At 34.2% G+C, this 24856-nt stretch overlaps 1 protein-coding gene across 1 annotated transcript; it reads left to right on the top strand.

Moving 5' to 3' along the window:
• The first annotated feature begins 332 nt into the window (after positions 1-332).
• Positions 333-23078, top strand: eif2ak2 (eukaryotic translation initiation factor 2-alpha kinase 2). Its single transcript, XM_067386055.1, has 29 exons — positions 333-631; positions 784-913; positions 2721-2866; positions 3027-3162; positions 3243-3298; positions 7479-7634; positions 7711-7843; positions 7926-7966; positions 8060-8174; positions 8311-8345; positions 8454-8505; positions 10004-10080; positions 10209-10328; positions 10451-10570; positions 10794-10998; positions 14173-14316; positions 14562-14669; positions 14844-14906; positions 15082-15201; positions 17651-18138; positions 18248-18274; positions 18394-18513; positions 19514-19636; positions 19712-19858; positions 21396-21579; positions 21674-21814; positions 21917-22018; positions 22109-22171; positions 22352-23078. The coding sequence occupies exons 1-29, from the start codon at positions 519-521 to the stop codon at positions 22475-22477; spliced, it is 3591 nt and encodes a 1196-aa protein (XP_067242156.1). The 5' UTR covers positions 333-518; the 3' UTR covers positions 22478-23078.
• Positions 23079-24856: the final 1778 nt, after the last annotated feature.

Here is a 24856-nt window from a genome sequence, read left to right as displayed (position 1 = left end):
AACATTTTCTTATTATGCATTTAGATTCAATTATTGGGGTTTTATTAATTTATCATTTTCTGGTACTTAAAAATAAAACCTGAAAGATGATATTTTATGAAACTAAATGAAGAAAAAAAAAATCAAACGTTCTAAAACGTTATTTTTTTTGTAAAATGCTATTTATATTATTATGCCAGGTAAATTATTTCTGTATGTATGTAATTGAATATACATTTATATAACAATACTTTAAAAAGAAGATTATTTTTTCAGGTAGGTGTGGCCTATCAACATGCGTGACTTCCGATTGGTCAGTCCAGTGTGTTGCGATGACGTTGAAGTCAGGAAATCGAAACTTAATCGAACTAAATGATACAAAGAAAAGAAAGTATTGTGGATGTCAGTCGAAACTGACACTAGTAGTACAGTCACTGTAAACCTGCTATGAAATCACGAGTCTTTTTGTGAATATATGGCGTTCACGTGCTGATCAAGGTAAAGATTGTGTCACTGTCTTCGTTATTTTTAACTGTGCAATGGAGTCTCTGTCAGGGAATTTTATTTCGCTGCTAAACGAGTACCAGCAGAGGACACAGTGCAGAGTGGAGTATGAGGAGGGATCCACAGAGGGACCGAGTCATAATAAAACGTATGCAAATATCATTCATTCCGTCAATATGTATGTAGATGAACTGAGTGACGTCTGCTGAGGAACTGTTTCTGTGCTATTTGTGCAAATGATACAAATTAAATCACTATGAAACTATAATTAATTTATTTTGAATCAAATATTATCATCAGCTTCACTATGAGGGCGATTATAAATGGTCAGCGGTATCCTGATGGCACTGGAAAATCCAAGAAAGAGGCAAAGCAAAGTGCTGCCAAGAACGCCCTTGATGGCATAAAGAGCACTCACAATACTGAATCTGTAAGTACAATATTTATCTACCTATCTGTCTGTCACGTTTATAAGTTTTAAATATTCATAAATATCTATAAATGCGTGTGTGTGTATATATATAATATATACACATACATATATATATTATTGCAAAATAAAATTATATATATATACATACACATATATATTATTGCAAAATAACATTTTTTGCTATGCCTGCCATTGACCCAGTCGGCCTTAAAGGTACAATATGTAAAATTTTTGCAGTAAAATATCCAAAAACCACTAGGCTAGTGTTATATATTTTGTCCAGCTGATTACAAACAATATCTCTAATGTTTTCAACTACTTGTAAATCATGAGAAAATTCCCATTCTAAACAGTGACACGGGGCAGTGCAGTCGCCAGTTACCTTTGTTACCGCTTTTACTGACGTAGAAACCACATGACAACAGTGCCGTGGACAACTGCGGAAGTAGTGTTTTATGGTGGATTGTGTTACTTATTTATGGAACATAATTACTGTTTACCATCTGCCGCTGGTTCTGTCGACAAGGACAGCTCCCGTAAACTCATGAGCGGAAAAGCGGAAGCGGCGCCGGCGACTGTGTCATAATAAAAGTCCCGCTGCTCGTGAGGCGTGTGTTGATCAATCGCTCCAGCTCCTCGTTCAGCTCCACAACACTCGGTCCTGCTCTGCTTCATACTACAGTTAACGTTAATAATCGCATCCATGAACATGATTTCTTCCAGACTCCAATCCCTATTCTTTTGCACCGTCCGTTGAGATGGAGACCACATGTCCCAAGTTTCCTCTCTAAAACTTGGCGTCATCAAACTACGCCTTTGTTTTGAATAGGCTTCTAGCGACCTCTAGCGGAAAAAATATCACACATTGAACTTTTAAAAACCGGACATTTATGACACCAAACATTTTAGATACCAGTGAAAATTCACAATTTTCTCTTCCAATCTCGATACCACAACTAAAACTAGTAGGGATGCACCGATAATTGTTTATATTTGAAAGCCGATAACCGATGAATCTAAATCCAAATTTTTATATAATTTTTGAGAGCCTTGTTGCAAAAACAAAAGTATCACCATTAAAAGCCATGTCCCAAGCACACTTTTATAATGTTCTCGCTATAATATCAAATTCATGTAATCTATATGGCAGACTTGAGCTGTACATGTATTTTCCTTTTTTAAGTGATTTTCTATCATATTTCAAGCAATTCAAAACCATCATGGTGAACCGTGCACATCTGAAGTGTCTCAGCTGAAGGAACTAATCCATTATTTGTCGGCTTTAATATATCAGCCAAACTTTCTTATCAGGCCCATAACGATAACATTAAAATGATTATATATCAGCTGATACCGATATTGTGTCCAATATATCGTGTATCCCTAAAAACTAGCCTAACTAATATAAATTAAAACAGTAACAGTAGTTTTCAGCCAGAGACACTGAATAAATTAATCAAATGTAAAATAACACTGCATAGTCTTCACTGTATAAAATAAACATAGATTAATCCTTATTAAAGTTAAACGTTATTCAGTCAAGAGCAGTGAGTGATATTTTTCTTTGTCCTTTGTTGTTTGTTTAACATTAAAACACAGACTGCTGCAGAAATATTAGGCTGCTGTCACTTTAAGACAGAATGCACGGATCCAATATACTGATACTGTTACACATGCATTTTATTTCTCAACTGTTCACTTAACACACTATGCTTACTAGGACTCTCTGCCAAGAAGGTAAGAAGGGAATATATATATATATATATATATATATGTATATTAATGTATATGTCTTTAACTACAGTCGACATCAACTGTTCAAAACATTTCCAACAACTTGACTATATCTCATCGGAATTATACATGTTGGCTCAATGAACATTCACAGAAGAACAAATTAGTATTCAAGGCCCGTGAGACCACGAAGATGGATCCAGGAAGCTCTACTCAGTGAGTAGTCAACACATTTACACGCATCTTCTGATTCACAAAGTCCATCTAGAAAAGAGAGAAAAGATACAAATTTGCACAAACTGCTCCTAGAAATAAATAAAACTTGATTCCAGTCCTCTCTCTTTTCCTTTTTTTTTTTTTTTTTTTTTTTTTGTAGATTGTGTACTTATGTCTGTAAGTATGTTTGCGGCGATAGAGAGTTTCCAGAGGCTAATGGAAAAAATAAGAAGGAAGCCAAAGAGGCAGCAGCTTTCTGTGTTTATGAAGAGCTATTCAAAACACCAAATGCAGAGGTAAAACAAAATCTATCTACTTGGGTTGTCTAAAAGCTGTAATTTATGAGTTTTGTTTGACATTTTATTTTGTATTTAAGGTCTTTGACGAGAACAGCAATGGAGCACGGAGGAGGTCAGAGGTTGCATCTCTTGGGTAAATGATAAACAATAACATGATGACAAAACTAAGTCACTGCAAGTTAATCCATTTTTGATACAAGTCACAGAATCGCGAGATATATGCTCGCAATTGTGTGTTATTTTCCAATTGTGAGGGGAAAAAATACACGTTTTTTTCTCAGAATTTATCAGTTTATATCTCGCAATTCTGACTTTATATCACGCAATTCTGACTTTATATCTCGCAATTCTGACTTTATATCACACAATTCTGCTTTATATCTCGCAATTCTGACTTTATAACTCGCAATTCTGACTTTATAACTTGCAATTCTGACTTTATATCTCACAATTCTGACTTTATATCACACAATTCTGCTTTATATCTCACAATTCTGACTTTATATCACTCAATTCTGACTTTATATCTCGCAATTCTGACTTTATATCTCGCAATTCTGTTTTTATATCTCGCAATTCTGACTTTATAACTCGCAATTCTGACTTTATATCTCGCAATTCTGACTTTATATCACTCAATTCTGACTTTATATCACTCAATTCTGACTTTATATCTCGCAATTCTGACTTTATATCTCGCAATTCTGACTTTATATCACTCAATTCTGACTTTATATCACGCAATTCTGACTTTATATCTCGCAATTCTGACTTTATATCTCGCAATTCTGACTTTATATCTCGCAATTCTGACTTTATAACTCGCAATTCTGACTTTATATCTCGCAATTCTGACTTTATATCACTCAATTCTGACTTTATATCACTCAATTCTGACTTTATATCACGCAATTCTGACTTTATATCACTCAATTCTGACTTTATAACTCGCAATTCTGACTTTATATCTCACAATTCTGACTTTATATCTCGCAATTCTGACTTTATATCACACAATTCTGACTTTATATCACACAATTCTGACTTTATATCTCACAATTCTGACTTTATATCACACAATTCTGACTTTATATCTCACAATTCTGACTTTATATCACTCAATTCTGACTTTATCACTCAATTCTGACTTTATATCACTCAATTCTGACTTTATATCTCACAATTCTGACTTTATAACTCACAATTCTGACTTTATAACTTGCAACAGCGAGAAAAAAAATTACCTTTTTAATTCTTTTATTTAGTGGCGGAAACAATATATTATATTTTTGCATATTTTGAGCTGTTTATTTTGACATCTTGTCTTTTATTTAAGCACTAGTCTGAGGGCTGTTTCATAAAAGATGCTAAGAAAAGCGAGGATTAAACTCCAAAACCTGACTTGAATTAACCTAACAAATGAGTTTGGGCTAAAACGGTGTCATAAAAGGTAATTGAAGTTCACACAGTCCCGCTAACTCGATCCAGGTTCACCTAGTCAAGATAATTTCGCGTGCACGGTTTTTTTAAGCAGCCCTAGAGGTCGATAACTCGCAATTCTGACTTTATATCACACAATTCTGACTTTATATCTCGCAATTCTGACTTTATAACTCGCAATTCTGACTTTATATCTCACAATTCTGACTTTATATCACTCAATTCTGACTTTATATCTCGCAATTCTGACTTTATAACTCGCAATTCTGACTTTATATCTCGCAATTCTGACTTTATATCACACAATTCTGACTTTACATCACACAATTCTGACTTTATATCTCACAATTCTGACTTTATATCTCACAATTCTGACTTTATATCACTCAATTCTGACTTTATATCACTCAATTCTGACTTTATATCACTCAATTCTGACTTTGTATCTCACAATTCTGACTTTATAACTCGCAATTCTGACTTTATAACTCGCAATTCTGACTTTATATCACTCAATTCTGACTTTATATCACTCAATTCTGACTTTGTATCTCACAATTCTGACTTTATAACTCGCAATTCTGACTTTATAACTCGCAATTCTGACTTTATAACTCGCAATTCTGACTTTATATCACTCAATTCTGACTTTATATCACTCAATTCTGACTTTGTATCTCGCAATTCTGACTTTATAACTCGCAATTCTGACTTTATAACTCGCAATTCTGACTTTATATCACTCAATTCTGACTTTATATCACTCAATTCTGACTTTATATCTCGCAATTCTGACTTTATATCACTCAATTCTGACTTTATATCACTCAATTCTGACTTTATAACTCGCAATTCCGACTTTATATCTCACAATTCTGACTTTATATCACACAATTCTGACTTTATATCACACAATTCTGAATTTATATCACACAATTCTGACTTTATATCACGCAATTCTGACTTTATATCTCCAAGTCTGACTTTATATCACGCAATTCTGACTTTATATCACGCAATTCTGACTTTATATCACGCAATTCTGACTTTATATCTCACAATTCTGACTTTATATCACTCAATTCTGACTTTATAACTTGCAACAGCAAGAAAAAAATTACCTTTTTAATTCTTTTATTTAGTGGCGGAAACAATATATTATATTTTTGCATATTTTGAGCTGTTTATTTTGACATCTTGTCTTTTATTTAAGCACTAGTCTGAGGGCTGTTTCATAAAAGATGCTAAGAAAAGCGAGGATTAAACTCCAAAACCTGACTTGAATTAACCTAACAAATGAGTTTGGGCTAAAACGGTTTCATAAAAGGTAATTGAAGTTCACGCAGTCCCGCTAACTTGATCCAGGTTCACCTAGTCAAGATAATTTCGCGTGCACGGTTTTTTTAAGCAGCCCTAGAGGTCGATCATGGATCAAATCGATCCACAATAGGAAAGGGCATACATTTTGTGCTATTTTATGCATTTGAGACATGGTGTTTTCCTCAGTGCATAACTTACTTTTGACAAGTTTATTCTCCATCTGTAAATGTTAGAAAGTAATGCAAATATTTCCATTTTGTGGCTAAACTTCACAGTGAACGAGCGCTGCTGCGCGCATGCGCGCTAAACAGACGGAATGCAATAGAAACGCAATAATTCTAAAATATTTCGCTAAAATATTTGATGTTGGAAATTAAATGTGCCTTATGTACAAGTTTAAACCTACAAGTAAGTGTATGTTTTTATGATAGTAACTATAAATGGACTATTGTAATGCGGTAAATCAATATACTTTGGGACAATTACTGAGTTTAGATTCATCTTACCAATTAAAATTTAGTCTGTGCATATTTATTTTAATTTTTAATTTTGTGATCTTAATTTCTGCTCTTCTAATAACCATAAAGAGTACTACTGCCAAACAAAACCTGAGAGAAATGTAAAAAAACAATCCAATTAAATATTGGGCACAAAACATTTAGCCAGTAAGAAAGGAAAACCTGATTGGGACACTTTTTTGCCAGTCATTTCAATAGCAAAAAGTGTCCCAATCAACCTGAATTCCATATATACTGTATAGACCATATATACATATATAGACCAGAGTATAGATTAAATATGGGCCTTGGAAAAGGCTAGCTGACTTTATTGTGCTTTGACTACAGTGGGTAGTTTCAGTGTGGACAACATCCATACATGTCATTTCTGCAGGCTGCATCTTACTCTGTCACTCTTTTCATGGCTTTTGCTGGCTCTGAAACACTCACTTGGTATTTGTCTAGCAAAAAATCACTCATTACTTGATTGTTTCAGGTGCCTTGTCACAGGTTTATTGATTTTAAATTTCTGTGTTACTTTCGCTATATTTTCACATTTAATACAATGATTTGGTAATCCTCTTGTATTCTTCTGTGCTAAGAAATAAGTCTCTGACAGTTCTCTCCCAAGTGCTTCCATTGTTGTCAGTATTAAGTCTGAGAATGATTCAGTGGGCTATATAACACTTACTTTTTAAGAAATTACTTCTCTTTAAATGTTTTGTTTCTCATCATACTTACCTTTTAATAAAAAAAGCCTTAAACTTACATATATGTTTATATATATATATATATATATATGTTAATAAGGTCAAATAATTGTATGTGAGAGAGTCAGCTGTAATATCATTGTGTTCCTATTGGTCAGTGTTAGAGAAGCTCAGCTTAGCCTGACAGTTAGCCTGCTCCAGACCAGGCTAGTTTCCCAGCATAAGTTGCCAGAGTAACTGAGTTTGAACTAATTTAAGTTTGTTTTATGAAACAGAATTCGCTGACAACAAGTCTGACTAAGTAAAATAAGCCTGGCTTGTTTTCTAATCTTGTTTTATGAAACAGCCCTGTGGACCGTGTGAGTTTGAGTACTGCTGATGAATCTCGAAGCTCCACGCCTGACCACAACTACATTGCATATCTCAATGACTTCTGCCAGAAAAATAAAAGTGCACTTAATTTCAAATTAGTGGAGAAAAGAGGCCCTCCTCACAACCCAGAGTAAGTCTTGCACAAGCTGTCACAGTTCATATGTGTTTTGGAGTTAAAAGTGTAAAAATGACATTTGCTTCTTCAGGTTTGTGTATAAAGTTGTCATAGGCAAGAAGGAATACCCCGAAGGACAAGGAAAGAACTCAAAAGAGGCGAAGCAACATGCTGCTCAGCACGCTTGGACTGAAATTCGTGATCAGATTGACTGGACCACACAGGCAGGACCCTTCAGAAATTCAGCTATGTGTGTTGTCTAGATGTTAGTGTTGACTAATACTCATGCATGTGTTTAATTAACAGAGTTCTGAAGATGACACCTCTTCTCAAACCCCAGAGACATCGTAAGTTTTAAAGAATGAAACAACATTATGTTGTGCATATAATATATAATGATATAAAGATGCACTGCAGTTCACTGTTTATCTGTTTCATAGTAAATCTGAGGATCCACGACTCTCATCAAACAGCTCGGCTGAAACTCCCAGCAAAAGTGATTTCATCATCTTCAAAGACCCTTCTGCTGTCTGTTCTCCTATGGCCATAAGTCCTGTAAGTCCAGTCTATATTATTGGCAGCATTTGCATTTTTGACTTCAAGCTATAACTTATGAGAGGCTATGAGTTTCATAAAACATTGTATTTTAACATTTTATATTTGCACTTATGAAATACAAACTATATTACAGTGTGTGAGCCCACTGGATGTGAGACCGAGAATAAAGTAAGCTTTTACGGTTGTTACATTTCATATTTTAGATTTCTCATTTTTTTGTACGTTATTTTGTTATCATCAGTGATATAAAATAATATTATACACTTTTTCTTTTAGATTAGCACCGACTTTTCAACTGTCACCAAACGGCCTGGCCCATGGTAAAGAGGTATTGGAATAATTAATACGTTCAGCATAAAATTATGTGACATTAGCTTATATAAAGTAGAACAAAATTAAGTCATCTCTAAGATGAATTACATTTTCTGTTAAGAATTAACAAGCATAAAGACTGTAAGAATGAAAAAATGTGGAGTGTTTAGGGAAGCAAAACATATGTGAGGTTTGAGTTGCATATGTTCTGCTTCATTATATGATTGAGCTGCACAATTAATAATTAAAAAATTGTGATCTCGATTCGAATATCAATGTGATTATTTCTAAATGACAGAATTTTGACTCTATTAATCCTTTGACAAGTATGATCATAGCAAACATTCAAATCTGATATAAACACTGAATTCTTTTGTAGTGATCAAAATGGAGTAAATCACCTTTTTATTGTAACTTGATGCTTCAATAAAGATGGTATCCATACATTGTGACTGTTAAAAATGTATTTGTCATTGAGTAATTCATTCAAGAGATCCATTAAAATAAACACTGATTCATCCAGTAGTGAAACAAGTGAAATCTTTATCAGTGAATCATTGAATCTTTCAATCAAGAGATTTGGTCAAAATCAATCACTGATTCATCCTTTATCATTGAGTCGTTGAATCATTCATTCAAGTGATTCAGTCAAAAACGCAGATTCATCCAGTAATGAAACAAGTGAAATCTTTATCAGTGAATCATTGAATCTTTCATTCAAGAGATTTGGTCAAAATCACTGATTCATCCTTTATCATTGAGTCGTTGAATCATTCATTCAAGAGATTTGGTCAAAATCAATCACTGATTCATCCTTTATCAGTGAGTCATTGAATCATTCATTCAAGTGATTCGGTCAAAAACGCAGATTCATCCAGTAATGAAACAAGTGAAATCTTTATCATTGAATCTTTCATTCAAGAGATTTGTTCAAAATCACTGATGCATCCTTTATCAGTGAATCATTGAATCTTTCATTCAAGCGATTCACTCAAAATTCTGATTCATCCAGTAATGAAACAATTGAAATCTTTATCAGTAAGTCATTGAATCAATCATTCAAGAGATTTGGTCAAAATTGCTGATTCATCCAGTAATGAATTATTCACTCAAACCTATTTTGTAAAAAGTAATTAATTCAAACGTATTAAATATTTTTAAAATGGATTGCAATTGATGTTTTGTTAGAACCTCTAGTAAATTACATGTTATTTTGTTTAGTTGTCTATTCAGAACCATGGTCTCTACATTAAATTAAAAAAAAAAAAATCACGATTCTCAGTTTATCCAGAATCATGCAGCTCTATTATATGAATATTTTCCATAAAGTAGTGGCTGTAAAATGTACAAGGTAAATGCAAACGATTCTGTAAAATAAGACCATTGGAAAAATTCTAATGAAAATTTTGACTTGGTGTATATGAATCAATTTTCAATGCATCTCCAAACGTAAGAAAAGTGACTTTTAAATTTGTTTTTATTTTATTTAATTGCTTCTCATATAATTTCCACAGAATGTTCCTAACCTGAATGCACACAATCTGACAAAGTCATCTGGAGATCAACCTTCAAATCAAGCTACAAAGTCAAGGCAAAGCATAACCTAATTGTTTTAAATTTTAACTGTGCATTTTATTACAAATGTTTTTGTGTCAATCAACATAGTTTTTGAAAACAGTTTCTCTATTGTTTTGAAGCTGTTATTTTTTATCTCTGTAGGTTTTTGGATGACTTTGACTCAATAAATCCAATTGGCAAAGGTGGTTTTGGCCGAGTTTTCAAGGCAAGACAAAAGCTGGAGAACAAATATTATGCTGTGAAGATAGTGAAGAGTACAGAGTAAGTAAATGAAAATAAAGTTTATCATATTAATGTAATTTGATTGGCTGTGTGAAGGTTTGTTTTGTTTTTGTATTGCATCTACAGAATATAATTTCATGATATCTTCTGTATCTTCACAGAAAAGCTCTTCGTGAGGTCCGTGCTTTGGCTGGTTTTAATAACGCCAACATTGTCCGCTACTACGCAGCTTGGGAAGAGGACACGGCGTACAGACCTGAGTCTTCAGAGACCACCTCAGAGTAAATCAGCAAACACAACTCATTCTCAAACAAACAAGGGCCTGCCTGACTGAAAGTGTTTAATGACTACTCGACACATAGCAGAACTAACTGACCAGTTGAATAGTCATGCAGTCCCTGTTTTTCTACTAACATTAACATGTATATTTGTATTGGACTTTAAAAAAATAAAAACATCAAAAACATTTGTTCTGCTAAAAATATCTGTATCTATTGGCTTTAGTTCTGGCAGTGGCCCGGGGACAAAGTTCCTCTACTTTCAGATGGAGCTTTGTGAGGGAGACACGCTGCGTGCCTGGATTGATAAAAGAAACTCTTCAAATGAACACTTCCTTGAGAGAAGAGCGGACGCAGCACAGATCAGCAGGCAGGTGCTGACAGCCGTGGCGTACATTCACTCTAAAGGCTTGATCCACAGAGACCTGAAGGTGAGCACCTCACTAAAATGAGCTTACATTAGGCTCAGACAGAACTCAGAATTAAAGTGGTCGTGAATTGAGAATATAAATGGGGACATATAAGAGGTCATTGTACTGTAAAAATATCTTAACTTCCTTGTTAGTCCAAAAACAGCTTTTATTGAAACCAAGCTCCCAAAATGACTCGTTTTGGATTTTGTCTCAGTATGATGTCATGAAAGACTGCTTCTGCAGAAGATTAAAGCCTACTTCTACATGATTGCCATGGCCATCGGTTCGCACATTTCCTATAGTAATTAGAGATGCACAATACTAAATTTCTCCACCGATACCGATAGCCGATTATTCAGAGCGATATCTGCCAATAACGATACGATACCAGATTTATTTAGAGTGATATCTGCCGATAACGATACGATACCCGATTTATTCAGAGCGATATCGGCTGATACCGATAATGATAGGCAATTATTCAGAGTGATATCTGCCGATAACGATACGATACCCGATTTATTCAGAGCGATACCTGCCGATACCGATAGCCGATTATTCAGAGCGATATCCGCTGATACCGATAACGATAGGCAATTATTCAGAGCGATATCTGCCGATACGATAGCCGATTATTCAGAGTGATATCTGCCGATACCGATAGCCGATTATTCAGAGTGATATCTGCCGATACCGATAGCCGATTATTCGGAGTGATATCTGCCGATACCGATAGCCGATTATTCAGAGCGATATCTGCTGATACTGATACTGATAACAATAGGCAATTATTCAGAGTGATATCTGCCGATACTGATAACTGATTATTTAGAGTGATATCTGCCGATAACGATACCCGATTTATTCAGAGCGATATCTGCCGATACCGATAATGATAGGAAATTATTCAGAGTGATATCTGCTGATACCGATAATGATAGCCGATTATTCAGAGTGATATCTGCCGATAACTATACCAATACCCGATTTATTCAGAGCGATATCGGCTGATACCGATAATGATAGGCAATTATTCAGAGTGATATCTGCCAATACCAATAACGATTATTCAGTGATATCTGCCGATAACGATACAATACCCGATTTATTCAGAGCGACATCTGCCGATACTGATTGCCGATTATTCAGAGCGATATCTGCCGCAACCGATTGCCGATTATTCAGAGTGATATCTGCCGATAACTATACCAATACCCGATTTATTCAGAGCGATATCTGTCGATACCGATAATGATAGGCAATTATTCAGAGTGATATCTGCTGATACCAATAATGATAGCCGATTATTCAGAGTGATATCTGCCGATAACTATACCAATACCCGATTTATTCAGAGCGATATCGGCTGATACCGATAATGATAGGCAATTATTCAGAGTGATATCTGCCGATAACGATACAATACCCGATTTATTCAGAGTGATATCTGCCAATACCGATAACGATTATTCAGAGTGATATCTGCCGATAACGATACAATACCCGATTTATTCAGAGCGATATCTGCCGATAACTATACCAATACCCGATTTATTCAGAGCGATATCTGCTGATACCGATAATGATAGGCAATTATTCAGAGTGATATCTGCCAATACCGATAACGATTATTCAGAGTGATATCTGCCGATAACTATACCAATACCCGATTTATTCAGAGCGATATCTGCCGATACCGATAAAGATAGGCAATTATTCAGAGTGATATCTGCTGATACGATAGCCGATTATTCAGAGTGATATCTGCCGATACCGATAGCCGATTATTCAGAGTGATATCTGCCGATACCGATAGCCGATTATTCGGAGTGATATCTGCCGATACCGATAGCCGATTATTCAGAGCGATATCTGCTGATACTGATACTGATAACAATAGGCAATTATTCAGAGTGATATCTGCCGATACTGATAACTGATTATTTAGAGTGATATCTGCCGATAACGATACCCGATTTATTCAGAGCGATATCTGCCGATACCGATAATGATAGGAAATTATTCAGAGTGATATCTGCTGATACCGATAATGATAGCCGATTATTCAGAGTGATATCTGCCAATACCAATAACGATTATTCAGAGTGATATCTGCCGATAACGATACAATACCCGATAACGATACAATACCGATAGCCGATTATTCAGAGAGATATCTGCCAATAACTATACTGATAGCCGATTTTTCAGAGTGATATCTGCCAATACCGATAGCCGATTATTCAGAGTGATATCTGCTGATACCGATAACGATAGACAATTATTCAGAGTGATATCTGCCGATACGATAACTCAGAGTGATATCTGCCGATACCGATAATGATAGCCGATTATTCAGAGTGATATCTGCTGATACCGATAACGATAGACAATTATTCAGAGTGATATCTGCCGATACCGATAACTCAGAGTGATATCTGCTGATACCGATAATGATAGCCGATTATTCAGAGTGATATCTGCCGATAACTGCCAATACCGATAGCCGATTATTCAGAGAGATATCTGCCGATACCGATAGCCGATTATTCAGAGAGATATCTGCCAATAACTATACTGATAGCCGATTTTTCAGAGTGATATCTGCCAATACCGATAGCCGATTATTCAGAGCGATATCTGCTGATACCGATAACGATAGACAATTATTCAGAGTGATATCTGCCGATACCGATAACTCAGAGTGATATCTGCCGATAATGGCTGATAGTTTGGGGGTTCTGCCTTTTTTACCCTCTTTTGAATTAATGATAGTTTCATTATAATTAAAAAATTAAAAATATAATAATTTTTTAATTTAAACTATCGATACTGATTATTGGCCAATATATCTCTAGTAGTAATAAATACAAGAGAAATGCAAACACAGGGTTACTCCAGCAACAAAACAATAGAGATGCTGTTACCTCTAAGGATTTACAATTACAAGATGCATTGAAGTGCCAAGTTGTGGAAAAACAGTCATTGCATTGCCTTCCTTGTGATCATAACATTAAGAAAGCGTGGATGGACATTATTTTTAACGAAGTTCTAGTCAGATCGCATCAGTAAGACATGGTTTGTGCTTCATTTTACTTAAGGTTCAGTTTTTAACAAAACACAGTTTGACGCAGACTGCAAAGAAACAGATTTCGAAAAAAATTTTGATTGCTCTGTTTTTCTTTGTTTCAGCCTCTAAACATAATGTTCGGCAATGATGGAAGAGTGAAGGTTGGAGACTTTGGCCTCGTGACTGCAGCAGAAAATGACAATGATGAGCAACTGCTGGAACGGACTAAAAAGACAGGAACACGTTCTTACATGAGCCCGGAGCAGGTGAGTCAAGAGGCGTATTCACGGATGAATCATGCACAGGAATATGCATTTAGAAAATAGAGTCTATTTTGATTATATAGTTTAAGTTTATTTGTTTACAATGGCAGTGCACATTAATATACATGGTTCTACGTGTGCCAGAATTAGCCAAAAAGGCTATTTTTCATCTTAATTATAATGATCTATACAGTGTTTAAATGCTTTTTGTACTGCAGTTTTTACTGTTAATAAACTGAATTTTATAGGCAACAAAAACATCCTATGACAGAAAGGTGGATATATTCGCCCTGGGTCTCATATATTTTGAGCTCATCTATAAACACGTCACCGTCACAACACATGAAAAGAGAAAGGTTTGATTCATCTTTTAGTCTTTATATAATAATACAGTCTATGCATTCATCTTTTACCATATCTGATATGCTATTATAAGTAATTAAGTATTTTTGTGTGTGTGTGTGTGTGTGTGTGTGTGTGTGTGTGTGTGTGTGTGTGTGTGTGTGTGTGTGTGTGTGTGTGTCTTTTAGTTTTGGGAAAATATAAAAATTAGGATTTTTCCGCAGCAGTTCTCCAGGAAATTTAGCTTTGAGGTGAGTGTAATATCATGATCAAAATTTTGAAATTTGTGCATGTTTTTTCTTTGGTGCAATTGCTGAACATGTGAAATCATCAATGCCTGCTATGTTCACTTACTCAAAGATGAGCATTATCTAACATGCCGTCTCATTTTTCATGGCTGCATTTTGGGTGATGCTGATGAAACAGCACAAGCTCATACAGCGAATGTTGAGTCCCAGTCCTGAAGACAGACCGGACGCCACAGAACTGATCATAGAGCTGGATGAATATTTCACTGTTCTGGAGCCAGATAAAGACATCAAGACAATATGATTCTGATGGGATCTCTTCTCTTTATGCCTTTATAAAAATAGCAGTTGCTTATATTTAAGGCAAAGCATTTAGCAGATGCTTCTATAGAGCAACTTACAAAAAGTGCTTTCGATTCAGACTGACACAGTCAACAGATGGCAAGTGTGCAATTTAATCTATAAAGCAACTACATTTCCAAAAATGAAAATTTTGTCATTATTTACTCATCCTCATGCTGTTTTTTTCAGCAGAATATCTGCTCTTATATAACAAAGTGTTCCACAAAAGAATGAAAAACTTAAGTGTGAAAAATTACAAAATGTGCATTTTATATTGTCTAAAACTCCTCTCTGATCATGCTGTTGTATTACTGTTATTCATTCTGTATGTTGTTTACATGAATTAACAACGGTTGACTCCATTACCTATTTGCATGAATTACCTTTGGAACAGAAGTTGAATCCATCAGCTTTTGTTATTGTGTCTGTATTGCATAATATTCTGGAGCTAAAATCATGAAGCTTTTAATCTCATCTACAGGTTATGGAATCATATCATATGGGGAAAAAGTGGTACATTTTGTTCTCTTTTGCTGTTTGTGAAGGTTTTCATTTTTGCGGAATGTCTGATTTGATATTGTTGGGATGTTCTTGTGAAAATAAAAATCTGTTACAGAACATACATTCTTAAATTGCCAGGCTGTCATTGTAAATAAGAATGATCAAGTGAAATGCCAACTCATTCATGTGTCAAAATAAAATGTCAAAAATAGGTTGACAGCTGATCAAAGACGTGATCAGATTATTCCAGAACATGCAGCTAAAGTTTTAACATACTTGTAGTGTTTTTAAAAATGTAAAAGGCCAAAGTGTTATATCTCTTCATATTCAGTAGACACTTAAAGGGATAGTTCACCCAAAAATGAAAATGTGATGTTTATCTGCTTACCCCCAGCGCATCCAAGATGTAGGTGACTTTGTTTCTTCAGTAGAACACAAATGATGATTTTTAACTCCAACCCTTGTGGTCTGTCAGTCGTATAATGCATGTCAATGGGAACTTCGTCTATAAGAGTAAAAAAACATGCAGACAAATCCAAATTAAACCCTGCGGCTCGTGACGACACATTGATGTCCTAAGACAGGAAATGATCGGTTTGTGCGAGAAACTGAACAGTATATAATTTTTACCTCTAAAACACCACTATGTTCAACTGCGTTCAACATCTGGTTGGTGAGGTCAAAAAAACGCAGAAAAAGTTTACATTTTTAGTTGAAAACGGTGTTGTGTAAACGGCCCCTAAAACTGCAGTGATCTAAAGACGGTTTCAAAAACGGTGTTTGAAATCGCTGGTGTTTCTGACGTCACAAACTACCTTGTAACCAATCACGTCAATGTGCCGGCCCGCTTTAGCATTTCATTAACTATTACCGCTCTGAAGCGGAGAGTCTCAAGAGAATGTTTTTCTGTTGATATGAAAAATAGGGTAGATTTAGCAATATAGCGGGGTGTATGATGTATATTATGATAAACTATAGTATAATTGTTTAAAGCGTTTCTAAGGATACTGATTTTAAGAAGGCCGCTGTCTGACTTGGATGGTTTGTAACATTAGCAACACACTATTATTAGCTGTTTGGTGTAGTCAAGCAAAAGGCTAATCATATTAATTACCATCATGTGTCCGACATTGTAAAAAGCGATACCAATGTGCAGCGTTTCCCTCAGTAAGTTGACCGAGTGGATCGCTCGAGCGAGTGAGTGGAGGCGGGGCTAATTAGCATATTCATATATCATTGTATATTAAATGAAGCAAGAGTGTAAAGTTACATTCAGGCTATTTTAATGCATTAAGGCATTTTTTCACAGGAAAAAAAAAGTTTAAATATGTCACTTTGGTGATTTTAAGGGATAAAATTATTGAACACAGAAAAATAACAATTTTTTTCTTGGTTTAAATAACATTTTAATAATCTAAAGAACCATTTTCCACTGTAAATAGCCTTTTGAGCGATGGAAAGGTTCAATTGATGTTAAGGGTTCTTCGTGGAACAATAAATGCCAATAAAGAACCTTTATTTGTTAGTAGTAAGGGATGACGTCATGGTAAATTATTCAAAGTTCGTACATTCAAGGTACCTTGTTTTATTATATGCTCTTAAATAATTAATAAACACGTAGGCTAAATGAAGAATAAGAGAATATGTTCTGTAATATATTATACTGATATGTTTCCAAATCACCAATAAACGCTTTATTTTAGGTTTACTATCGAAACTTAAGAGATGGGCGTGTTATAACATGTAAGGAAGAACAGCTGAGGGAAGCGAGAAGGAATCGAAACTGAAACTTCTAGAAGGCTGGTTTAAATTCCCACACGGAACTATTGACAGTTTTGGTCTCTGGATCGACCAGAGAAGCTGCAGTACAAGAATCTGACATAATCTGAACTGTATTAAAACATTTTGGACATAAACACAGAAACAAAATGTCCGCCGAATCTGAAATGGAGAGGAAGATCATTGATTTCTTGAGACAAAATGGGATAAGCACAGCTTTGATCATTGCTAAAGGAATCGGACTTGACAAATCCACCGTGAACAGACATTTGTATAGCCTAGAGAGATCAGAACAGGTGTTTAGATCTAACGAAAAGCCTCCTGTTTGGGATCTAATGGAGAAGACGAATGGGATCAAACAAACAGTCAAAACACCAGAGAAAAAGTCTCTGACGACGACAGCAGAAACATGTGAAGAGAAAGATGTGAAGGATCTGCTGAGATCAGGGGGGTTAAAAGCCTGTCACATCGCCACTGCCCTGGGACAGCCTAAAAAATCTGTACAGAAACAGCTGTACAGTATGATGCAGACGGGTAAAGTGAAGAAATGTGATAAAGGTAGCTTGTGGATTCTGGAAGGCGAGGAGAGCAATGAAAGTCACAACCAAGAGAGGTTTGTGTTGTTCAGAACACTTACAGCTGTGATTTTTGTGTGCCAATGTTTTTTGGATAATATTTTAGAAATGATTTGTTTTTGATTTGTTCCTGTTTTTATTTTCCAGTGATCATAGACTGGGTTCAGTTGCAGGGTAAGCCACCAAAGTAACATGTTTAACTTATAAAATTCAGATATAACTAAGAGAAATTGTTTATATGATAATGCATAATGATTTGCTGCTGCTGTTTGACATGTCTGTATCATCTGTAGGTTGTCTCAGAGTTTTCAGGTGATCACAGTGCTGGGTGAAGGAGGATTTGGTTGTGTTTATAAAGTAAAGCATAAATATGATGGGAGGATCTACGCTGTAAAGAAAGTCGACTTGACTGAGTAAGATTATGTCATCAAGTCATATCTAATTTTAGAAAGAACAGCTGTCATGATTATGTGGTACAAAAAAATCACAGAATTTACATTCATTCATTCATTCATTCATTTGTTCATGCATTTTATTTATTCATACGTTCATTTATTCATGCATTTATTTATTTATTCATACATTAATTTATCCATGCATTCATGCATTTAATTATTTATTCATTCATACATTCACACATTCATTCATGCATTTATTTATTTATTTATTTATTCATACATTAATTTATCCATGCATTCATGCATTTAATTATTTATTCATTCATACATTCACACATTCATTCATGCATTTATTTATTTATTTATTCATACATTTATTTATTCATGCATTCATGCATTTATTTGTTCATTCATACATTCACACATTTATTCATACATTTAATTATTCATACATTCATATATTCATGCATTTATTTATTTATTTATTCATTCATACATTTATTCATGCATTTATTTATTCATACATTAATTTATTCATGCATTTATTTATTCATTCATACATTCACACATTCATTCATGCATTTATTTATTCATGCATTTTATTTGTTTATTCATACGTTCATTTATTCATGCATTTTATTTATTTATTCATTCATACATTCACACATTTATTCATGCATTTATTTATTTATTTATTCATACATTCATTTATTCATGCATTTATTTATTTATTCATACGTTCATTTATTCATGCATTTTATTTATTTATTCATTCATACATTCACACATTTATTCATGCATTTATTTATTCATACATTCATTTATTTACTTTTATTCATTCATTCATTCATCCATTCATTTATCATGCATTTATTTATTTATTCATGCATTCATTAATTTATTATGCATTTATTTATTGATTCATGCATTTATTTATTTATGCATTATTTCATGTATCATGCATTTATTTATTTTATTTTATCGATCAATTCATTCATTCATTCATATAAAACAGGGAAGCTGATTCCGAGGTGAAGGCGTTGGCCAGACTAGATCATCAAAACATAGTGCGCTACATTACGTGTTGGCCGGATTCTGAGAGCTGCACATCAAACCAAGACAGAAACCAAGTGTCCAAGTAAGCAAGTCTCCATCGCTTTTGATAAAACACTGAGTGCTTCTCAATAATGACGCTTATGTGTTTTATGTTCAGAACATCAGGTTCTTCATCAGGTGGAGTGACCTTTGATAGAGCTGGCTGTGAAGAGACGAATGAAGATGATGATGAAGACGATGATGATGACGATGATGTCAGTGATGATGTCACATCAGGAATGGAAAGTCTGGGTGTGACAGCAGAGTATGTCCAGCATTTTTCTTATGAGATACTTGTTTATTTTGCTTCTATATAGTGTGAAATTTAAAAGAGTCCTTTTAGGGTAAACCATTATTACAGTGTTAGTTCAACTGGTCACGGGTTTGATTGTCTGTTCTCAGATCAGCATCTGCTGCTGGGTCAACTGGAAACCTGGACACATTAAATCAGTGGGTTTATTTTTAGAAAGAACCCTGATCATTTAATTTAGTGTTTAATTTCATGATCATGAATGCAATTACACAAAATCTCTATAAATTTAGCAGCATAAATTTAAGATGGATTAACAGTTACAAACAGTGCTGGGCAGATTACTGACAAATTGTAGTCCAATACTGATTACTTTTAGATTACTTTTGACCTAAGTCAAAACACATTCTTGAATAGAGATATTGGTCACACTTTAGATTAGGGTTCAATTCACACTATTAACTAACTATTAACTATGACTTTTGCCTCAATAAACTCCTATTTACTGCTTATTAATAGTTAGTAAGGTAGTTGTTAGTTTGTTAGTAGTTGTCTTGCAGAATAAGGCATAAATATATGCTTTATAATTACTAATAAACAGCCAAACACATTGCATGCTAAAGAGCAAATACTTAATAGTGAGAACTGGAGCTTAAACTAAAGTGTTACAGAAATATTTTCTACAATATTTGTGTATGAAAGTACAAAGAGAAAGATAAACATGTAATACATATGTAATACTGGGTTGTAACATATAATCAGTTACTACCACAACTAAAATATAATGTTTCTCAAAGCTGTGGTTGGTTTGGTTACAATAATTGTTTCCTCCAAAGAAGCATTGACTAACAATATAAGCAAACTTCTAAAGAAAAATAAAATGATTATTCGAAATGTATTATATGAAATATTAAAGTAAAATGCTGGGTTAAAAACAACCCAAGTTGGGTTGAAAATGGACAAACCCAGCAATTGGGTTGTTTTAACCCAGCGGTAGGGTTAAATGTTTGCCCAACATGCTGGGTAGTTTTATTTAACTCAACTATTGTTTAAAAATGACTGTATTGCTTAATTAAAATTAACCCAAAGTATGTTGGAAATGAATATTTATTAATGTTCAATGAATAATTATTAAACAATAAACATTTATTAAATTGCTTATTAATAAATGTATATTAATAAACTATTAAACTATTAAATTTATATTAATAAAATATTAAAGCTTATTAATAAACATTCACCTTTTGTCTATTATTGTTGTCTCTAATTGCATCTGGTTTTTAATTTCCCAACATATTTTGGGTTCATTTTAAGCTAGCCATATAACAATTTTTAAACAATATTTGGTTTAAATAAAACTACCCAGCAGGTTGGGCAAACATTTAATCCAACCTGCTGGGTTAAAACAACCCAATCGCTGGGTTTTTGTCCATTTTCAACCCAACTTGGGTTGTTTTTAACCCAGCATTTTTTAGAGTGTATGATATGACCCCTTTAATGCACTTAAATATTCATCCAAGGGTCATGCCTGTTCTTTCTCTGTGTGTTTCAGCGGCATGACACATTTGTTTATTCAGATGGAGTTCTGTGAGGGAGGAACACTGACTGAGTGGATACGGGCGAGAAATCGTACGAACAAACAGAGAACCACGGTGGAAATCCATAAAATATTTTATGAAATTGTCAGTGGAGTGGAATACATCCATTCAAACAAGCTCATCCACAGAGACTTGAAGGTATTTGTTTTTAGTTGCTGGGAGACTATTGTGTTTTAACATATTAACAAATAAGCATTTTTCCCATATTTAACCATTTATACTTTCCTTTTAGCCTGATAACATATTGTTTGGCACGGATGGCAAAGTGAAGATCGGAGACTTTGGGCTGGTGGCGGCTCAGACCAATCACAGCGGTGGACCTATAGAGAGGTCAAAGAGAAGAGGAACACTGCAATATATGAGTCCTGAACAGGTGACATATTTTAATTATTGCTTTTTTTTTATTTTAGCTTATACTCAAAGATTAGAGCTGTACAAGTACCCTTTATACTAATAAAATTATTGTTTACCATAGGAAAATAAGAGGAATTATGATGAAAAAACAGACATTTTCCCTCTTGGACTCATATGGTTTGAGATGCTTTGGAAAGTTTCCACCGGTATGGAGAGAGCAGAGGTCAGTGTTTTAATGACAGTCATCAATATTCACTGTCATTAGTGATATTTGCAGATGTTTTTATTTATTTATTTATTTCTTACATTGCAGCTGTGGCCAGATCTGAGAAATCAAATGTTTCCAGAAGGTTTTTGTGACAGTTATCCGACTGAAGTAAGAAACTTGATTTCACCCAGGGTGCAAATACACAATGGCCTTCAACTCCACGCACAGAAACTAAACTTATCTTCAACATAACGTCCAATCCCCCGTAATTCGCACCTTGATTTTATGTTCAAATAAATACTGACTGGACTGAGTTTAGCCTATAATTTTGTTATGCTTATTTTTCAGAATAAATTCATCAAGAAGATGCTGTCCTTCACACCGGAGGACAGGCCACATGCAAAAGACATTAAAGAAAATCTTGAGAAGTTTTTCTCTCTGGACCAGAATCTCTTAAGCCAGAAAACAGTTTGAGATTTTTGTATTAAACTCAGAGTCAACTCAAAATAATGTTTTACCGCAGAGTACTTCTTCTGTCAGATGTTCTGATGATTTTAGTGATTTATTCATGATTTAATGAACTGTTTAAGGATCTTATTATCTTAAAGGGTTAGTTCACCCAAAAATGAAATTTCTGTCATTTATTACTCATGTCGTTCCAAACCCGTAAGACCTTTGTTCATCTTCAGAACACACATTAAGATATTTTTGATGAAATCCGATGGCTCAGTGAGGCCTGCATAGGGAGAAAGACAATTTACACTTTTAATGTACAGAAAGCTACTAAATACAGCTCATGTGACTACACTGGTTCAACCTTAATGTTATGAAGTGACGAGAATGATTTTTGTGCGGCAAAAAAACTCAAAAGCGACTTTATTCAGCAATGATGGGTGATTTCAAAACACTGCTTCATGAAGCTTTACGAATCATTTGTTTCGAATCATTGGTTCGGATCATGTATCAAGCTGCCAAAGTCATATGAACTATTGAAATTTCAAAACACTTATGACGTAACGAAGCCTCATTTACTGAAATCATGGGATTTTGGCAATTTGATACATGCTCCGAACCACTGATTTGAAACAAAAGATTCATAAAGCTTCATGAAGCAGTGTTTTGAAATCACCCATCACTAGATATTGTTGAATAAAGTCGTTATTTTGTTTTTTTGGCGCACAAAAAGTATTCTTGTCGCTTCATAACATTAAGGTTGAACCACTGTAGTCACATGAACTGTTTTAAATATGTCTTTAGTAGCTTTCTTGGTATTTGAAAGTCTAAGTTAACTTTAAAATATAAAATCATAAAATGTTGAGAATAATCATATTTTATAGGATTTCTTCTAGAATATATATTTTTTTAAATTTCACAAGTTGCACTTTAGTCTCATTTTGTTTTCATCTTAAAAAATACATTTTAATGATGTTGTGTGGATACTTTTTACAAAACCAACCATGAACGTAATTTCATAACGTTACTGTAATGTTGGCTGCAAAATTAAGTTGTATTTACAACTGCAACTAAAGTATAATGTTTCTCTAAGTTGTAATTGCTTCGGTTACAATGTAACCAGACTGCAACCAAAATACAACATTGTGTAATGGGAAAACATGTTGTGCTTGCTGGGAAAATCGCTGCTCATGTTCATTGTTTGTTGAATGTTGAATGTACTTATATATGGAATAAAACAAAAAGAAAGAAAACCAAAATGTTATTACTCATGTTTTAATACTTACAGTACTTGTAATAATTTTTAATTTATTGGATAAAATATTAAGCTCACATTTTGTTATAAATAATATTCGTTTTTTATTACAATATTACTATATAGAAAAAGAAAACCTCTAAAACAATTTTCATGAATTGTGACAGAGTATGATGCAGTGCTCTTCTATTTCCACTAGCTGTCGCTGTTACTGCGCTGATTGTCCACACGTGCGTTTCTGTTCTACACTACATTCAGAAAGTCTTAAGTTTGTTATTTTTCGATAAATATACACGAGATTAATGTTGTCATTCATGTCTCGGAGGTTTCAATAGCAACTATCATACGGCCCAGATGAATTCATGTCGACTTCGGTGTTGGTGTTGACTTTAATGTCAAAATTTAATGTCATATTCTATACGGTCAAGAAATTATTAATACCAAATAGAAATATTTTGACAGTAGGTTATTCATGTGTTTTTAGAATAGCTGTTTTGGATTTTTGTGAAGAAATAGGTTTTGTTTTTAACATTACTCGAAGAGAAATTCATGTTTTGTTCAATAAGCCCTGTGAAGCCGTTGTTTACAGTTAATTTACAACGGCTAAAGTGCGTTGTTATGCAGGACGCGCGGGAAAGTGCCTTTAACTCCCTTAAGATGTTCTAAATTAACTGTAAATCACGGCTCTTATTGCTTTTATAAAGATTTTATGGCAAATTTTCATAAAATAAACACAGACACAAAAAGGTAATATGCTATTAAATAAAAAATATTATTCTTCCGCCAAACATTGTAGTTCTTCTGAAGCGGAATGACGCTGTGGCGCAGTAATACTGATGTAATGCGGTCACAGGCGAATGCTGCCTTCACGAGCTGTCAGAAATGTGATGAAGTCACTCCCACTTCTGAAGTCGTGATTAGGAGCTCATCACATTCAACTTTCGAGAAAGCTGGGCTTAACATTACATTTGCAATTTTTACCTAAGAAACTACGATAATTCTGAGAGCATGACAACAGCTTCGAAAACAGCTCAACCAATCATAATCAAGTTGCGAAACTAGCCATTTTATAACATAAAAATTACACTATACCTCAAGCATGATTTTTTTTAAAGCCAGAAAAACATGTTGAAATGCATGGATAA

This window comes from Chanodichthys erythropterus, chromosome 5 (genome assembly GCF_024489055.1).
Source record: "Chanodichthys erythropterus isolate Z2021 chromosome 5, ASM2448905v1, whole genome shotgun sequence".
Taxonomy (NCBI): Eukaryota; Metazoa; Chordata; class Actinopteri; order Cypriniformes; family Xenocyprididae; genus Chanodichthys; species Chanodichthys erythropterus.
This window is presented reverse-complemented; position numbering and strand designations above follow the sequence as displayed.

Coding starts and splice junctions, on each gene's coding strand:
- eif2ak2 (XM_067386055.1), top strand. CDS start 519: ATGGAGTCTCTGTCAGGGAATTTTATTTCGCTGCTAAACGAGTACCAG. Junction 14,670..14,843: donor CAACACATGAAAAGAGAAAG/GTTTGATTCATC, acceptor TGTGTCTTTTAG/TTTTGGGAAAATATAAAAAT. Junction 18,139..18,247: donor GAAAGTCACAACCAAGAGAG/GTTTGTGTTGTT, acceptor TTTATTTTCCAG/TGATCATAGACTGGGTTCAG.